This window comes from Python bivittatus, unplaced genomic scaffold (assembly GCF_059951505.1).
Source record: "Python bivittatus isolate LINGU-HERP-01145 unplaced genomic scaffold, Pbiv_v1 ctg000850_np1212, whole genome shotgun sequence".
NCBI lineage: Eukaryota > Metazoa > Chordata > Lepidosauria > Squamata > Pythonidae > Python > Python bivittatus.
In genome coordinates, this window is record NW_028277112.1 from 50504659 (window position 1) to 50523751 (window position 19093).

Genomic DNA, 19093 nt, shown 5'->3' on the forward strand with positions numbered 1-19093 from the left:
AAGTGTTCTCTTATCATACTGCTACATGGTTCAGTATCGGAAAACGGTAGGCAAATTTTCATGAAATCAAACATCCTGCAATTGAAGTTTTTCACGAAGCAGTTTTTAAGGAACTCAAGATAAAAGCAGACATGTTTAGAATTTGAAGTGGTTTGAACTATTCCCCCATTGCCTCAATAGTAATAAATTTTGCAAGCTTTCCTTCCCCTTCCTTTCCTCGTTGCCTAATGCTCGTCTGACGAGAGCCAAAAATTACAGGATGGGATTTAGAACTGGCTGAACATACAAGAGCTTCTGGAGTACTTTGCTAGCTCATATAAATTGATACTGGCACTTTAACATTAGCCAAAGTTCCTGGTATTCACATGGTAGTGGATCCTTTCAAGTTTAATGTTTTAAAAGAGAGAGATCTTTAAAAACTAATGCAGTAATAATCACAGTTTAGATCAAAGTGGTAAAACTTGCATGTTAAGGTTTGTTTGTTTTTTGCCCATTAAGACATGTGAATAAAATCTTAAACATTACAGTACTGTCAAATGCACCTAAACACTGAAAACAAATATTTAGATACCACAAATTTTAAAAATACTGAATGTATTCATAATATCACCTAATGTTTGTTCTTGTATTTGCAAATACTTTACCCCTACATTATAGAATGATTATATATTATAAACTGTAGAAGAGAATTAATTTCCACAAATTACAAACAAGCCTGTTGATACTTTCAAATATGATAATGATTGCATATTCCATGAGCTGTACTCAGAAGTCATAGTCACTACTCCTATAATCAAGGAATCACTAATGCTTGAGGCTATTTTAGGGCCATCATTCAAGAGCACTATCAATAATTGACATCTCTAAAGGGAACTGAGGAAATTAACTAGTCCTATTCACATACCTTTTAAAAAAATATTGAGCATAGACCATCTACAGAATCTTTTACATTCTAAAAAGAAATGTAATGCATAGTTGAAATTATATATCACTTTTATCTCCTGTATTTTTCTCAACATATTTTAATTTCAACAGGGAAATGTAAATATTTTGCCTTCAACATCCTGTGTGTTCTTAGAAACAACTTACAGTACAGGTAGTTCCTGGGTTATGAATGCCCGGGTTACAGATGACCCATAGTTGAGAACGGAGCCTACTGTAGCAAAATTTGAGTTAAATACGCAATGATTTGAGTTAAATACACAATAGTTTGAGTTCATTGCACAATACTACTTATACAGTATTATACAATAATACTGTTCTAGCTTACATACAAATTTGACTTAAGGACAGACCTTGGGAACAGAACTCATTCTTAACCTGAGGACTACCTATATTTCACTTCTAAAGCAGATGACACAGAGAGAAAGATTGAAAAAAAAGGGCGGTGTTCCGATGTATGGAATAGAAACATCATTTTGGTCACAACTGTAGCCCAGCTAGAGCAGTGGTATAAAAATAAAGGACTATTAACTACAGTGGTACCTCGGTTCATGAACTTAATTCGTTCCGTGACTGTGCTACAAATCTGGCTCCGTTGGGTTTTTCTTCTCCCTGAATTGTTTTCATCCCTACTGACCATTGTAGTTTAATGGTCCTTTCTACTGACCATTGAATAACTAGCTGGAATGAAAAACATATGGAAGGAAGACAGAGCTGATGGAACTGGCCTGGAATGGTGCTAATAGAATGGCTCTTTAGACCGTTTAGAAACCAATCGCTGAATGCCAGAATAAGAACCTCATGAGATTGGTAGTGTCATGATTTGAGGATGCTTTGCTTCCTCAGTACCTGAATGACTGGCCATCATTGAAGGAAGCATGAATTCTGCTTTCTGTCACAGACTTCTACAGAAGAATACAGTGGTACCTCGGGTCACGAACTTAATTCGTTTCGCGACTGAATCAATTTTCCCATAAGGTTCAATGTAAATACGGTTAATCAAATTTTCCCATAAGGTTCAATGTAAATACGGTTAATCCGTTCTGACCCCTCCGAATTTGGTCGCCAACCGATTTTTGATCGTGTCCTGAATCAAATTTCCCCATAAGGTTCAATGTAATTACTGTTAATCCATTCTGAACCATGATTTTTTTTTTTAAACTGCAAAAATATGACACAAAGTAGAGCACGAAGAGAGAGAAAGCTAACCTTGCTCGACGCGACTTCTGGCGTGGAGGACAGGAAGGCAGGTGGGGAGGCGGATATTGCTTGGAGGGAGAGTCCCCCTCCCTACAGGAAGCCGCGACCACGTGTCACGGGAGGGAAAATGGCCGCGGATTCTGTTCATAACCCGATCCGGCGTTCGCGAACGGAGGCAAAATTTTGCGAACGGAGCTGTTCGTGAACGGAATTGTTCGTGAACAGAAGCGTTTGTGAACCAAGGTACCACTGTACATTCCTTCTATGTTTTCCACCTTTTGTCCACATGAAGAGAAACAATTAAAGACCCACCTTAAAAATAATATGAAATACGACCTGTCTACAAGAAATTTCCATCACTGTTTAATTTAATTTAATTTTGCATTTTTGTATTGTAAGTTAATAAAATATTTTAATGCATGATTTACATTAACTGTTTTAATCTATTTTTAATTATAATTTTAAATTGTAAATTACTTCGAGATTCTTTTTTAATAGGAAGCAAAATAGAAACATTTTAAATCAAGAAAAATCAAGAAAAAAGACTAATGATTGTTTCTCTTTAGTGAGCCACCTACTACTTGGGCCAAACATTTTAAAACATGTACAAAAAAGGTAGGGTTAAGTGATGAAATAAAAATGGAAGTTATATCAAAGAAAATATTTTTTTAGTGACATCTTCATTCTTAACAATTGTGGCTATCTCTTTATTGACTTCTTTTTAAGATAGTGCTTGACTTATGACCATTCGTTCAGCATTCAAAGTTACAGCAGCACTGAACAATGGGACTTATGACTGGTCCCCGAAGTTATGGCTCTTGCAGTGCCCCTGCAGTCACATGATCACAATTTGGGCACTTGGCAGCCTGCCCGCACTTACGACTGCGGGGGTGCTTCAACTCCCCCCACCTGCCTATCTCCCCCATTTATGCCCTTTTGGTCCCCTGCAGCCTTACCTGACCTTTGCTGTCTTCCTGCTCCTGCTGCTGACCAAGCATGCTTGGCCTGGCCCTTTGTGAGGCAGCTGCTGGCCACATGACGCTTTCTTCCCAAGGTCGCACATGGCAGTTTCCTCATGAGACCTGGGGAAGATGGCCTCACATGGTCAGTAGCTGCTTTACGAAGGGCCAGGGTGGGCATGCCTCATCAGCAGCGGGAGCAAGAAGACGGTGAAGGTCAGCTGGGGGGGTGGAGCGCAGGGCGGCAGAGGCCTTGGAGTGCAGGGTGGTGAGGGTTACAGCTGACAGTGGGCTGCGGTGGCTGCAGCTTCCTGGGGCGCTGTGGCTTCACGCTGTGCTGCTGGAGCTTCCAGGGGTGCTGCAGCTTCGTGCTTTGGCTCAGGGGCTTCCTGCAGCCCCAGAGCCGTGGTGCACCAAGAAGTCCCTGAGTTGCAGTGTGGTAAGCAGCCCCAGATCTGCATGGTTCTAGGACTGCTTGCCACCCTGCAAGGCAGGATGCAGGGTAGCCAAAAGGGCAGAGATGGGGGGGGTGAGATAGGTGGGTGGGAGAGTTGAAGAGGAGGCACTCTTTTACCTTACCGAAGTGCAGGTCTGGAAGGGACCAAGCCCGGAATGGCTTGGATTGTGGTGGAATTTGGTTAAAAGCAGCAATGGGGAGTGCTGGGATTGCTGTCGCTAAGCAATGTGGTCACACGACATCGCACTTTGCGACTGTATTGCTTAGCAACGGAAATTCCAGTCGTTCCAGAAGTTGAGCACTACCTGTATCTTGGAAATATTTAAATTTACTTCCCTTGTTTAAAATGTGCTATTACAGATAATTTATTAAGCTGTTAGAAGTATAACTTCCTTTTCCACAAAATATTTTACTCAATACATTATATTGATTGGGGAGTGAAGCAGAAAAGTATTTTAAGGAAAAATCCAGGCATGATTAAAGCCTCTAACATTACACAAAATGTTACGGTAATAACATATATTCTATAGGTCTTCAAACATTTTGGGACTGTATCTAATTTCATCTACAGTATTCACTAGTGAAACAGACTCTTGTAGAGTTTCATATTCATTTCTTTTCAGCACACTTATCTGAAAGCTGCTCCAGAAGTTATGGGTATTCTCTGGAATACATCTGGGGCATTTGTGCTGGTGTGTGCAAGAAAGAGGATAGCAAGGGAAGCTTTTACTACATGAGTGAAAATCTGGGATTTTTTTCTATGTAAATATAATTATAAACACAATTACACTAATTACTTGAATTATTCCTAGCACAAAATATGTTAAAAGAGCTGAATGAAGTATAGCAAAATTAATAGCTGTAAGCAAATAGAAATACTTACAGAATGTATGCTTATGAAAATACAGAACATGCCCAGGGTTTTCTTATTTGCTGATTCACGCACATCAGTATGCTAAAGTGTTTTTTGTATATCATATCTGCACGGCAAACACAAGGCCATAACAATGCAGCCTGAAACTATGTTTAATAAACCATCAGTATGAAGATATAGCATCATGTATTTTTTCCCCTTTTCAATAAAGCAGGATTTAACACAGACAGGTGCATTGTGTTTCTTTATCCTCCCCTGTCTTATCTTTTTTTTAATGTGTTTCTCTCAAGGCTGCTATAAAGAACGTCTGATGGTCACTGTGGGCTAAAGATTAGGGATATGCAAGGCATTAAAAAAAGGTGTTTCAAAATGTGAAGGAGCTCCTCTTTGAATCATTAAAGCAGCTATGACTTTTGCTAGGGTTACGTTGCAGCTTCCGAAGGTATTCCTGGCTGTCTCTATGCGCATATGGAGTGGTACTTGTTTGCACTCCTGCGCACTGTAAAACACCTCTTTTGAATGCTTTACATTACTAAAGAGAAGGTGGCAAATTAAGAATTAAATGCATTGCATTGTTTAGCTCTAGTTCTATAAACAATAACATGAAATACCATAAATGAGGCTTGTAGAGCAAAAGCAATGATATTCTCCTGTTTTTCTGAAAAAGCCAATTTTGAATTAAAAAATTGCATCAAACTGTTCACGACATATAAGTCCAGGTGAAATGTAACCCTGTTACATTTTGAAATAGCAAAGAGGCAACTAAAAATAGATATTCTTTTTTTTTCCAATTCATTTTCAGCTTTCAAGGATCCAGTTCCTATATTCCAGAGACAGAAATGTTATAAATTGAAAAATTTCCCATTTCTAAATTTCAGTTTTTAAAGTAATATATGAACTTATTCTGTTCATAAATGTGCTTCCATCATTTACTAATCCTCATCAAAGTTATGAATGGGATTATAACCAAGAATATAAGCAGACTTTCAAAACTGTGAAACTCAATATAAAACATTATACAGTGGAGACAGTTCAAATTAGTTATTAAAGTGAAATAATAAGTGGTGAATATACCTTGATTCATCAGCCTTAAAGTAACTCTAAGATTCAACATCATCTTGAACATAAAGGTGCAAGCAAAGCATCCAGATAAAGAGGAAACTATATATTTTTATCTTATATTTTCACATATAACTGTTCAAAACCCAGTTTCAAAGTATTGTTTCTTCCACAGATGTTACATTCATCCATTCAACAGAGTTAAGCAGTCAGTCATACCCCAAAAGCATAAACATTTATTTCCTGGCAACAAAATACAATTACACTGAAAAACCTATATTCCTTGTCTTCCTATTTGATTAATAAGGAACAACCAACTGATGAAATTCCCTAGAATAAACCAACCAGCAAAATCATCTGTAAAATGAAACTATGGATTTTACCAACAATACAAATGGAATCCATTTGATGTACATGTATACACATACATGGATGATATCCAAGACTTTTAAAAAATGGGGTAAATAAAGCAAAACCTGTAACCGGACAACAAAATAACAATAAACATAAACTCTTACTTCTGATTTTGAAGACATGTTCTCCTCCATATCAGAATCATTAGGGTCCACAATATCATCAAATGGCGGTAATGTATTTTTCTTTTTCTCCAACGGCTCGCTTTCCATTTTAACTTTCCCAATTTTAAACTGAGATTTATCCTTTGTCTGTTTTTTGTCCACACTGGAACAAGTAAGTATTAGTGGGGGAGCATTAGAAAAACTTTTAAATAAAGCCTCAGATCCACTTTTTTTCTTCTTTTTGGCTGCAAGATCCTCAGAATCTAGACCTGGAGGCCTTTTGGAGGCAGCCTTCTTTTCTTGTTGCTGTCCACCGGTTATGGTAAGTATGTTATTTTCTGATTTTGGCTCCTTTGACATAGGTTTGGGCTCCTTGAAGGCCATCTTAGGAACAATTTTTTCATCCTTTAGTGGTTTATTTTCTTTGGGTTTTTTAGAGGATTCTTTGGAAGATTTGTTGTGTTCCCTGGAAGGTTCTTTGAAGGCACTTTTATGTTCTTTTGAGTCTTTTGAAGATTTTTCCTTGTGCTCCTTTGTTAATTTATGGGGCTTTGAAAAACTGTTACTACTACTGCTGCTGCTACTAGTGCTTACACTCTTGCTCAGCTCCTGCAACAATGGAAATTACAAAGTTAACCCTTTGCTCTAGTCTCCTCTGTTTGAGATACATCTACCACAAGTTGCTGATCTGCAAACTTTACTTACATTAATAGGGCTTGCATCAGTTCTGTACCAAAATAGGGTCTACTGGACTGTATTTCTTTGCTTAAAGCACAACAAATAACATTTCAATACACTAAAGATCCAGCACAGTAATGATTTACATACTTTGTGAAGAGGTAACAAAAGACATTCTTGTGAGATTCTATAGACATTCTACAGGACATTAAAGAGTTCTAAAATTGTTTACAAATTAAAGCATCTGCTGGAAACTAAACGATTAAGTACTATGAGGGTAGTCATTTTCTTTTCTGAGCAAAACATTTAAAATTTTATAGGAATATTCACTGTTGCTTTATATGAAACACTATTACGTTGTAAGATTATTAACCACAGTGGGGTAAAACAAAATTCACAACTTGTTAAAATTAAAGTGAGTAAGCAGGATGGAATTACTGAAAAGGTCACAAAACATATGGCTCTGATAATATGTGAACCAGGCTGTATTTGTGGGTAGCAAGTCTAAGCTTTAATTTGAAGAATCTCTAACTAAAATATTTTTAAAAAATTATACAGGACCTTGGAGAGTTCCTGCCTATCTATGAAAAACAGCTTTTCCCAACCTGAAGCTCTTCAGATGTTGAAACTTCTACTCCTATAATTCCCAGCCAAACTGGGGAAGGCCAAAGTTAACAAAACTGAATTTAATCACATAAGCTGTATTCGCAGATTCATCTTGGAAGACCAATAAAAACACACACACAGCTTGGTAGTTTCTATGTTGTGGGTTCATGAAACTAAGAAGCAGAATTTTCTAATGTTGAAATTACAAGCTTTGGCATGAAACAGCAAAATTCCTACAGAATTAGCAACAAATCTCTGAAAAAAATAAAAGGAAAATCTATCTAGAGATAATAACCTAGTTTGGCTTAACATACCTATGATTTATGGTTCAGAACATTGTGCAAAGCCAGCCACCTAGTTAAGCAAACCCTATTTTTGTTTGTGTGAATCCAATCAATGTATAGCTTCCAGTACTTTGAAATTTAATGTTTAAATTTTAACTACGTTTACTTACAATTGAGCTTAACCTAGAACTTACTTCCAACTAAAGTTGCAGAATGTCCCACCCTGAGTTTGACACTTCGGCTTATCTTTTCACTACAATCTCATCTTTAAAGTTCAATAGCTGAAGTGTATCTTATGGTGGACTGTACAAGACACATTACTTTTAAATGAAAAGAGAGACCCAGAAGAATAGAAGTGTGGGTAGAGTAAGAAAACAAATCTTATAAAATATTTTAGTGAATTAAGAAGCTTGTTAGCTTTAATTATGCATAATATACACTTATAATACCAAGCTGCATACTTGATAAAAAAAAAAGTACCATTTAGCAGGCTTAATAAATGCATTTAATGAACTAGCTTAGAAATTAGAATTAATGCTTATAAAAATATACTTCCTTCCATGATAACCATTTCTTGAAATCTTGTGGATGGTTCAGAAAACATAATAAAACTATGAGGAGAAAAATGTAGCCTGAACCTGTTTCACAAATGTGCAGGACAAAAATTATGTCTGTGTATGAAAAGAAAATTACATTTTGTTTCAAATCCAGAACAAATGATCACCTTCTGGAAGGTCTGCCAAACCATTTTGGTTGGCCATAGTTTTTTTTAAAATAATAATAATAATAATAATAATAATAATAATAATAATAATTATTATTATTATTATTATTATTTACAAAAAAGGAAAAAATACATAAGTGTTTTAACATAAAAGTGAAAAAGTTCAACAAAAAAAGTTATATATTATAATAGTACACAGTTCCAATTCTATATATGCTTATCTAATACAAATATTATTCAAGTACATATATATTTCTTGGATGGCCATAGTTCAACAAAATAGATGTCTCAGTTTTCATTGTTCTGGAGAGATTCCTATGAAGTGAGTAGAGAAAGGCTGGTGCATGTTGTCATTCTCTCCCCTCTACAGCTCCCAGTGTGACATATCTTACTTGTCCACCCATTTCTGATCTTCCCTGTGCTTTACCTTCCCTTTTCAATAATCCTTCAGTTTCTGCCACTACTGAAATCAAGCACAACATATTCCACTAATATGCCTGCCTGTGATATTTGAAAGCCATTTCTATCATCACCCCAAAGTAACCATAAGACTATTATTAAATGGCATGATATGGTTCTTATCTCCTACTTCAACACTCAAAATCTGAAACTTAATTAAAATTCAGAATTTAGCATATATTAAACAATAATACAATGATGAATCATAAAAACTTGACAATCTTTGTGGTCTTTAAGCTATTTGTTGACCATGAATTATCTTCTGTTGCACTGTAATCTTCCCACTAAAATTGAAAATTGTAAATCCAATTAAAATATCCTTGTGCACACAAACATACTTCCTCTCTCCTTTCCTCTTTGTATTCAGCAAGCATAGGTACACTAGAGAGATTGATATAAATACATAGGACACCTTCTCCTATATAAACCGAGAAGTTAAATCAATACGAATGCAAGACAGGACTTGATTTTTATCTGCAACAGCACCTCAGTTGCACCATTTTCTTGAAACAGTGTTATTTCACTTGGCTTTTAGTGTTTTGTTTTTGTTGTTTTAAGATATACATGCATACATACATACATACATGTTACAGCTATGAAAAATCTCCAAAAGAGATGTTCTGTATCTTAAGGGAGCATGCATATAGTGCCTCTTTCTGAATCATTAAAGCAGCTGTGTCATGGCTTCTTCTGAAGCTGCTACCAGGTGCTTCAAGCATAGCCATTTCACTTTAATGTTTTATATGTACTCTCTCATAATAATAATAATAATAAAAAAAAACCTATTCTTTTTCAATCTGAGCAAACTGAGTGACTTTGGCCAAGACTCTGGTTAGATTCACATACCGTGTAAAGCCAGTGAAAACCCAAGCAAGCTACAATATGGCTTAATAAATATTGAACCAGTCACTATTTCTTAATGCAATCCTCTTCACAGGATTATTCTTGCAATAAAATGGGAGTGTGGGAATTACTGGGTATGCCACCTAAGGAAAGCGAAGATAAAAGGCAACAAATAACTAGAAGTATTGTTAGAACTGAAAATAAATATAAAATTCTTATAAATAAATGTGAACATAGACTCTCTTTCTAAGCAGATCTTCTGTGAATTAACAAAATGTGGAAATGCTCTTAAAACAACTATGTTCATGTCCAAAATACTGGAATTATGTATGAGATTTGGATTTTAAAAAGTAATTTCCCCCCTACCCTTAATCTGGAATGAAGTAGTTAGAAGATGATCACTGAATCTTAGAAGCCAAGAAATGTGGTTCTGTGTAGTCTTCATTTCTTAAGAAATGATAAAATGTCCTTTTTGGAAAACAAAATAATGAACCAGGACCTTAATTTAATCTGTGTATTTTCCTGAATATCTGGGTGTGACAAGCATGACCTCCATCTGGCTATGAGCTTTATCAATATTCTTGATCATATGCTAATCTAATCAAGAGCAGATTTTACCTCTAACTGGTTCAGTCAAGATAAGGTCAGTACTTTTTAAATAATATTTCTTTTTCAACTTCCCCAGCGATGTCATCATCCTTCCAGGATGTTTCTCTGTTTTGGTGTGCTAAAGCCAATCAAAGGCTACTCTAGCCTTCGTTTCTTTTGTTGCTAATCTATAACTACAACATCTACTCTGGCAATTATTGAAGGGAGTATTCATCTTTTTACCTTCTTAGTCAAGCAGAAAGGAATGTCCCAGAGCTCCAAAGCTCTGTTCTTTTCCCCCAACCTTTCCAGGGAAAGCTAGAGAGAGTTTGTAAGCCAAGAGAGAGAAGTTGCAAACCACTGCTTTCACAGATGCTGTGATGGTTCCAGTGAGAAAAGATTTTTGGAAACTACATGTCAGTGCTTTTCCCACATAAGCCTTAGCCACCCCTTATTCCAAAGGCCTAAGCTTTTGTACCTTTGCCTGAAGGAGCTGACAGAATAAACTGAGGGAAGTTTCTCTTCTATTTCTAGAGAGGATTTTTCTCTCCAAATTGGTGCCATCCCATACTTTCACATTGGATTTTGTGTTTCTTTCTTTTCTGTGAAAGACTACGTAACAGCAGGAGGCAAACAGTTTATCTAAAAGCCCCCTCTTTCCAACACTCTTTAGGACTCATTTCACTATTGTACATTAGTTTGCAAATCTTCTATCTCCCTGTCAGACACCTTTCTCAAGCAAATCCTGCTCCCCATTTTCCTGAGACACCAAATCCACACAACTAACACTTTTATTTGGGCTTCATTTAAACTGCATTTTATTCATTATTTTGAATTTTTGCACTGAGTTATTAATCCCCTGCCCCAATTAAAATCATATTGTTTTATTTGCTTGAATACTCCAAGTTTCTGTGGGCTTTATATGTGTCAGTATAAACTTTTAACTGGAAAAGACTGTTAAATACGTGGTAACTAAGTTTAATTCACCAGCACACAATTTTGAACGTTTAAATATCCCTTGGTTAATCCATTTTAGGGCATGGGCTCAAAGTGAACCATGGCAACTTAGGGATCACTTCCACTTGCACAATGGGAATTTCCTTTGCATTCCTCTTTCTTGTAACCAGAAACAAATCCAGACCAGATTTGGGGACTGATGAATGCAAAGGATAAGGAAAATATAGTCCTGCTATAACATGTGATATGCTGATGAAACTTACAATTGGTATATCCCTAATTAATACATGGTTCCATTTTTAATAATTTGCTTCTCAGTGGGCTGTCAACTCTAGAATTCAGCAGTCAGGACAAAAAGTAGGTAATTGTATCAGGTACATTTAAATATGAATCTGCAAAATAAATGGGTGTTTTAATACATATATGTAGTTACAAACTTTTCAGAAGCAAACATATGTAACTAATCCTAAATATTAAGATTATAAATCTATCTTTGAATTACGGTAGATTAATTTCTTAAAAGATTGAGGCATTTAACTAATTACTTCTTGGCTCATTGATCATGTAACATTCAAAGCAGCTGCTCAAAACCTATTCCAATTTCTAACCATAGGCCATGTCTTACCTTTGGCCCATGAGATGATTTCTTCTTCACTTCAGAAAAAGACAGGGAATTAGTGGGAAGATTAGGGAGATGAAGACTTTGCCCTGAAGCAGCTGATGTTCCATCTGACATAACCATGATCTACAGTGAAAGGGTAATAAAAATATTAGAAACATTTATAAAATAAGCTAGAATATAAAGTAAGGATCTTGGAGGTGGACAATTAAATATCTTGGATAAACTGGCAATCCTGATTGTGGGCTGTATGTAATTGATATCTATTTTATTAACACCATTTGGCTGTCACCAAAATTGAAAGAACAGATTGAAGCAATAAAAATATCTAAAACAATGGCTTTAAAAGCTCATAAAAATTCAAATACAGTACAAAGAAATAACATGAATAAACATTTGTAAACTTTATGAATTCATCCTGGAGGTCTGCTTCCCTTACACCAGAGGTAGCAATGCTTGAGGGGTTATGGGTTGCAATTCATCCTCCCAATCTTTCAAAAAGCTACATAAGTTCAAATATTATGGTGATGTTACCAGAAGGGGCAGAGCTGATTTGTATGCATGTGTGTGGATTTATTTGAATTTAAAGAGAAATGGGAGAGTGTACACCTTTGGGAGGCAAATCGTTCCTATTCTCATCCTTAAATCCTCTCAAAACACTGGACACTGGGGGGTTTTAAGGGACTGGAAGTAAGTTGTCTCCGAGATGCCTTCCATTTCCATATCTATACTTAACTGCACTGAAACCAGGCCAAAATTGGCTGAAAAAAACAATAATAAATAAGACTGTTTGAGGATGAAGTAATTTGCTTTCTGGTACGGGCATCTGTGTGAAGGAGACAAGGGGACAAGTTATGAAATATACTTTATGACACAAAACCCATGACGTACATATTTAAGTACATTACAGGTAAGATCTACATTATAACACCACTGTAAGTTTGTTATCATTTTGATGTAATCAAATGCCTTCTGCTCCATTAATTTTATTTTTAAAAAAGCATCAGAAAAAAATTGCACAGCCTAAATTCATTTATTTTGCCATCAAATTTAGGCAACAAGTATATTTATACATGGTTTATACACCTATGCAGACTGCCTTTGGAATGTTCACATTATGTATACAATGAAGTCAGATGTACCATCTACTGAATCTCTTAGATTCTGAAGACCAACATAGCCAACACAGAGGTCACTTGAAACCAGGTACACTAGGAGGGAAGGTTACTGAATTCATAAATGACCAGATGAAGAACTGTAGCTCCAGGTAAATAATAATTCTTCTTTGTGTTGGAAATAGAAATAAGCATTAAAAACATATTAAATTATAGTCTAAACATTTAGAGGCTAAGTATGAAGAACTTTGGATTTACCATCCATGGCCTGCAGCTAAAAATATTCTTCTACTTCTGCAGAAAGGTTCTAGTACACCTGATATAAAACCCTGGATAAAGACATGTTTTCATCTGCATATGAACAGGCCTTGTAGTGTTATGGAAGTCCAATCTATATTACTCTACTTAGTCAATGTTTTTTTTTAATACATATAATTTTTATTAAGAATTTTAAGTACAATAGTAAAAACTAATACAAACTAAACTAAAGAAATGAGAACGGAAAGAAAGAAAAGTGCAGGAAAAAAGAGAAAGAAAGAAGAAAAGAATAAGAATATTCTTTTTCCAAAAGAAAAGGAAAAGAAATATTTCCAACCTTCATCACAACAAACAAACAAATTTAATAACTGTTCACCCCTTATAAGGTTAAACAGATATCTCTTCATCTCATATTGGTCAACGTTTAATCTGTTGTTTAAGACTGAGCTTTGAGCTTCTAGTTTCATATACATTTCTTTCAATGTATACTTTTTTTCCTTAATCTGTGTTTGTATCTGTTTTCTTTTAAGTTTTGTATTTTTTTTTCTGTAACTTTATAAATTAAGAGTAATAAAAAGGAACCTGTTCTTCATCACAATCTTGACATGATTGCTCTCTTCCATTGAGCCCACAGCTTTGGGAGGGATGCACATGGAGCAGTGATGGAGGAAGGGGACCCCTACCCAACCAGCCAGATCAGCCAAATCAACCTTGGAAATCAATGGTGACAGATGTCGCAGCCAGATTGCCCTTACCATGACCATTGTGATTCACAGACATGTATAAATAGCAAGATTCTTACCAGGAAGAAACTGGTCATCATGAGGTGAACAAAGAGAAGACAACTTTTCTAAAAATGTACAATCATTTCTTTGGCAGTCAAGATCCAGTATTTAGAGCTGGATGGAAGTGGAGGTTGAGTTTACACAGCTCTCTGACACAGGTAGCCTGCTTATGCTGCCATTGCTCTCATGGGGTGAACACAGATCAGAAGATGATATAACTGTTTGGTCAGATGGAAGGCCAAGAATGTTCTTGGAAGAATAGTGCTGTAGAGTTCAATAAAAGGCAAGGTAATGAATGAAGCAATGTTTCCAATATAGTTGATGGGTTAGGAAAAATAGTAGATAATATGTCTGATTCAAATAAAAAGCAGAAACTGACTCTGGAAGGAAGAAAATATCTAAATGGACTACTTTGTTCTTATGAAAAACAAGAAATAATGGCACAGTTCTCCACTTGATAAGCCAACATCACAGCTTCTAAAAAAGGGCTACTTTCCACAAAAGAAAGAGAATTGGGCTCAGACAGTTTCAATATTTATATAAGTAAAATGAGGGAGACGCTCCATGATGAAAACAGAGGGGAAGCTGGATCATAAAGATGTATTAAACCTTTCATAAAGTGCTTAATCAGCATTAGGGAAAAAAACCCTTCTGACAAGGGGGAAAAGAAGAGGAGGAGGTAACAGCCAGAGAACCAAGCTTCGCAGTTTTAAGTGAATGAGAAAGGCCAAAACATGATGGACACGAAATTGTAAAGGGTTAAACTATTGCCTCTGATTGAAGACCAGAAAAGCTTTCCATCTAGCTGTATAGGAAACTCTGGAAGAAGCAATTTCCTCAGAGCTTACAAGAGCACATCAGAAATCTAAGGGTGGAGGGGATGAGACAGCTGCCAAACAATTTCTGGGATGTAGTTGAAGGCTGGTTGAGGGAGTTACAATACTTTCAGCATCTGCTGCCTTCAGAGTGTGCTCTGTAAGAGTGGCTCACAATCAGGAAGATTGCAGCAGGCTTGCTTAGTACAATCTGACAGTATTAACAAGAGCCTATTGCATAGCCTTTGCTAGAGCAAAAAGACCCAATTTATGCCATAAGGCCAAAGTCAGGAAGCCCAAAAGAGAGATTCATGGATGAATGTGCTGTTGCTGTGTGGTATGTGTGGGGTGGGGATCCTGCCAAAGAAGGTTCCAAATGTGGTTCTGCACATGTAGCATTACCTATATACAGGACACATCGAGAATGTGATGAAGGATTTAAGATTTAGGCCTTTCTATACTCCCTGGCATATATGAGCTATAAGTTAAGATCTCTAGAACATACATTTCTCCAAGAGTCAAGCCACTGCGCAAGGTTTCCATGGTAAACTGAGGTGAACTAAATAACCAGCTGTAGTGGGGAGCACTGGTCCTTTAAAGAACAGGCCAACCTTATGGGCCCAGAGGTAGTCCTCTGACCCCTGAGAACCAATAAAGGAAAAGAAGGGGGTTCTCTCCGGTTTCAGACAGGAAAAGCTTTTGGGGTTTTGAAAGAGTTGGCTGTCCTAGCTGAGGGGACTACCTCAGGCAAGGTTGGAAACTGAGTTGTTTGGCATTAGGGTTTTTTATATTTTATGTCTTTTTAATTGTGTGTTGTGTGTGTAGAACCTTATCTTCTTTTGGCACTTTTAATAAAGTTGATTTTTGTTTAAAACCTGGAGTTGATTGGCTGCCTTCTAGCACCCACCTCAGGTTGGTTGAGCTACAGTCTACTGAAAGTTTTGTGCATTCCCTTCCTGCAATTTAGACAGGGTGGAGTGAAGATTTCTCCTTCAATCCTTTCCTGGTTCCCCAGAGGCCTGGTGGGAAGTGAGAAACTGGTTGATAACAAATTTGGTACCTCAGGAAAGGTACCAGATTTTCCAGTTGCTTTTCACCCCCAGACGGGGGTTATCTTAGAACCAAATAACTGAGAGGGAGGGGTGGTTCGACCCTAAGGGCACCTTCCTTATTGCACCAGCAATCAGGAAAAGACTTTCACTCATTACCATAAATAAATATCTTACCTTTAATCAAGCCAGCCCCAAGGTAGTTACCATTCAAAGCAATTAACTATTGTTAGTGTGGCTTCCAAGATAGATACTAATGGTAATTTATTGTTTTCAGCCACCCAGAGTTGGTTGGAGTCTGGCAGCATCCAAATTGAATGAATGAATGAATAAAATACCAAATACTCTTCTCAGCTCTGTGGGTGCTTGCCACTACTGTCACTGTCACTAGGATTAGGCAGCATTTGTACAACAGAAAATCCAATCTTGGAATTTTTGCTAGAGGAGGAGAATATTATTCCTAATGTACCAATCTGCCTTTTAGCAGAAGAAATCTCACACTCCTGGCAAGGAAGATTCAATTTCCTGGTACTACAGATCAATTAGCAGCCCTACAAGAGACTGTACCAGGAAGATTTTGGGGAAAGTATTTCCAGCATTAAGCAGTAGCACTTACAAAACCTCTGTCCAGTAACAAGATTAACATTTTCAGACAAGAAAAATGATTTCAGACAGCGAGAAACTTTGAGATATTTTGTGATAAAGCCCAATCAATAAAAATGATGAACAGCAGCAGCAGACAGGCTACAAATATGGTGAGACAGATCTTGGGCTTTAAGAGAAAATTAGGACATGGCAATTTATGTTAACTACAATCCAAAATCAGGCCAATATAGATCACAATAGCCATAGAGATGTGCTGAATACAATATTCCTAGATATGAGGAATCACCTGAGCATAGAAACTTTGCCTACTTTCTGCACTCCTTCAGTTAACATTCTTCTTTGTAGTTTCTTATATAAGGATCTACCTAAGGTTTGTCCCAGATTGTTACAGTGGCAAAAGAAGGAGCCGTAATCCTAGTGATTTCACAGTTTATTGTATGTTGTGCCAAAAGACTGTGTGATCATCTAAAACAACTTTCTTCTGAATTAATCTTGATGCATTTCCAATTTTTTATGCGTGAAGTTAGAAACATATTTCTCTCTCATACTTATTATTTCATGTTGCTGCTCCATTTGTCTTGTAAAATGAAAACCCAGACTGAAAACACATATCATGTAAAGTCATAATGTGATTTGCCTGATTCAGTTTGGCATGATATGTGAATAGAATATGTATGTTTCTATGATTTATTTGTTTGTGGTTTCCTGGCTTATTCCCAGTTTGTTTGTGTGAATGCTCAGGAACATAAGGTAAGAGCAGTTAAAAAGTAAAGTAATTGGTCAAAATATGGTTGAAACAATTTTATATATTCAGTAATTTAACTGAGAAATATGTAGCCTTCAATGGCCAATGCTTATCATTATTTTTTTTCCTACAAATTGTGTAGACATCTGATGAAAGTAGATTAAATTGCAGGTTATTCTTTACAAAAATATTAGTTTCTTGACCTATATATATGTAATATATATTGTATAAATATTTGATATAAATGAAATATCCTATATGCTTCATATGAGATATTTTCCACTTGAGTAATTCTGAAGCATTTAGGTCACATAATTAAACTAAATTATATTTAAAAATTAAGCTGAGAACCTATGGATTCAAATGAAATTACACATCAAACAAGTTTTGCTATGTCTGCAATGTTAGCAGAAAGAAAGTGGGGCTTTAATATCTAAATTATTAATCTAATTTAAGTACACAAATACTTAAAAGGCAGAGTATAAGTTTCATTTCATGTTTTGCAGAAACTTTCAATAAAAAATGCAAAAACCTCACCCCAAAATTACGCTGCTGGAAGAAATTCTGTAACATACCACAAGCACAGCAAACAATAAAATATAAAGTAATCTTTCAAAGTTTTTGGGGGGTGGGGGGAAGCCACATACAAATTATTAATACTGAATTTAGTATTCTAAAGTGAACAAGATTTAAATTCCCTAACAAACAAGGAAGTCCCCTTTTTTCCTCAAAGAAGCAAACCTATTTTTATAAATCTGACCTTACACTGTTTCAATTATTGCATAGGTTAAACATAAGAAAAATGGGGGAATTTTTAATTTGAAGATGCTTTTAAAGCAGCGCATCTTTAATGTAACTCCCAACTTGACTACTTGTAAAGATTCTTAATAAAGGGGAGGAAGTGGGAAAACACTACTTGTTCTTCCACATGTGTGTTCAATCACCCAAACCTTGAAAATTAGGTTTCTGAGCTCCTTTGGGGAACAGAGACATGGGTTTTTTGCTTATGGAATGTTGTAAAACTTCAATGTACACTGGATACAATAAAATAATTATAAAAATCTTAAAATAACCTTGGTTCTGTATAAGGAAGAAGAAAAATAAATTTGACTCTAAGCAAAGGTAACAGCAACCTTGCCCTACTCTTGGACTGATGAAAATGTAATTAAAAACATATTTTAGGATGGAGAGGGGATGGTGGGTAGTAATGTGACAATTGCAATGCCATTACATGGTGCCCAGTCACCAAAGCCCTCAAATACATTTTGGAATTCCCTCCCTGGCCTGTTATGGTTGCCTATGAATTTACTCAGCATCAGCTAATAGCCTATTTATTTATCAAAGTTTTTCACTGAACAATCAGTATATTTTTGTAATAGCCCTGTTTTATAGCTTTTTTAGATTTGTATAGATTTCCTGTACCTGCTTTGGGATTACTTTTAATGGAAAGAGGCTAAAAACATTTATTTATAAATGAGTAAATAAGAATAGTTGTCCATAAACTATCCATAAGATTCCAATGAGATATATTAATACATGAAAAGCTTTTTCTTTCAATGAATATTGCTTTGTTGCTTATTAGGCCGGAAGAGTGATATGGTTGTGGTACAGAAGGAGTACTGAACATAGAGGAGAAAATGATACACTCAGATTTAATCATTACTTTTCATTCTTATATCAAATCTGGCTAGAATTGAATATCATTTGATTTAGTTCATACTTTTATATATTGTTTCCAGGATGATTTTTAAAAATCCCCTAAAGTTATCAGAAAAAGAATGTAAGATCAGTCAGTAGGATCAATGATTAAAACAGCCCTGTAAAATGCATTTTGAAAGAACACGTATTAAGTGCTTACTAAGGTAAATAGCAGGTGAGTTTTCCTGTGGACAGGACTGGCTATTGAGGAAACTCTTACCCTTCTTGGTATTCAGTTCAGACAGCAAGATGGTC

The 19093-nt window shown here is 36.0% G+C and overlaps 1 protein-coding gene across 2 annotated transcripts in view; it reads right to left on the bottom strand.

The window, feature by feature from the left end:
• The window catches only part of MLLT3 (MLLT3 super elongation complex subunit), a 135387-nt gene that overhangs the window by 38580 nt on the left and 77714 nt on the right, over window positions 1–19093 (bottom strand). For both annotated transcript variants that reach the window (XM_025164600.2, XM_007424946.3), the window contains exons 5-6: window positions 11774–11893; window positions 6010–6618 (exon numbers count right to left, since the gene is read on the bottom strand). In XM_025164600.2, coding sequence (XP_025020368.1) covers window positions 6010–6618; window positions 11774–11893 — 729 coding nt within the window. The remainder of the gene's footprint in view (window positions 1–6009; window positions 6619–11773; window positions 11894–19093) is intronic.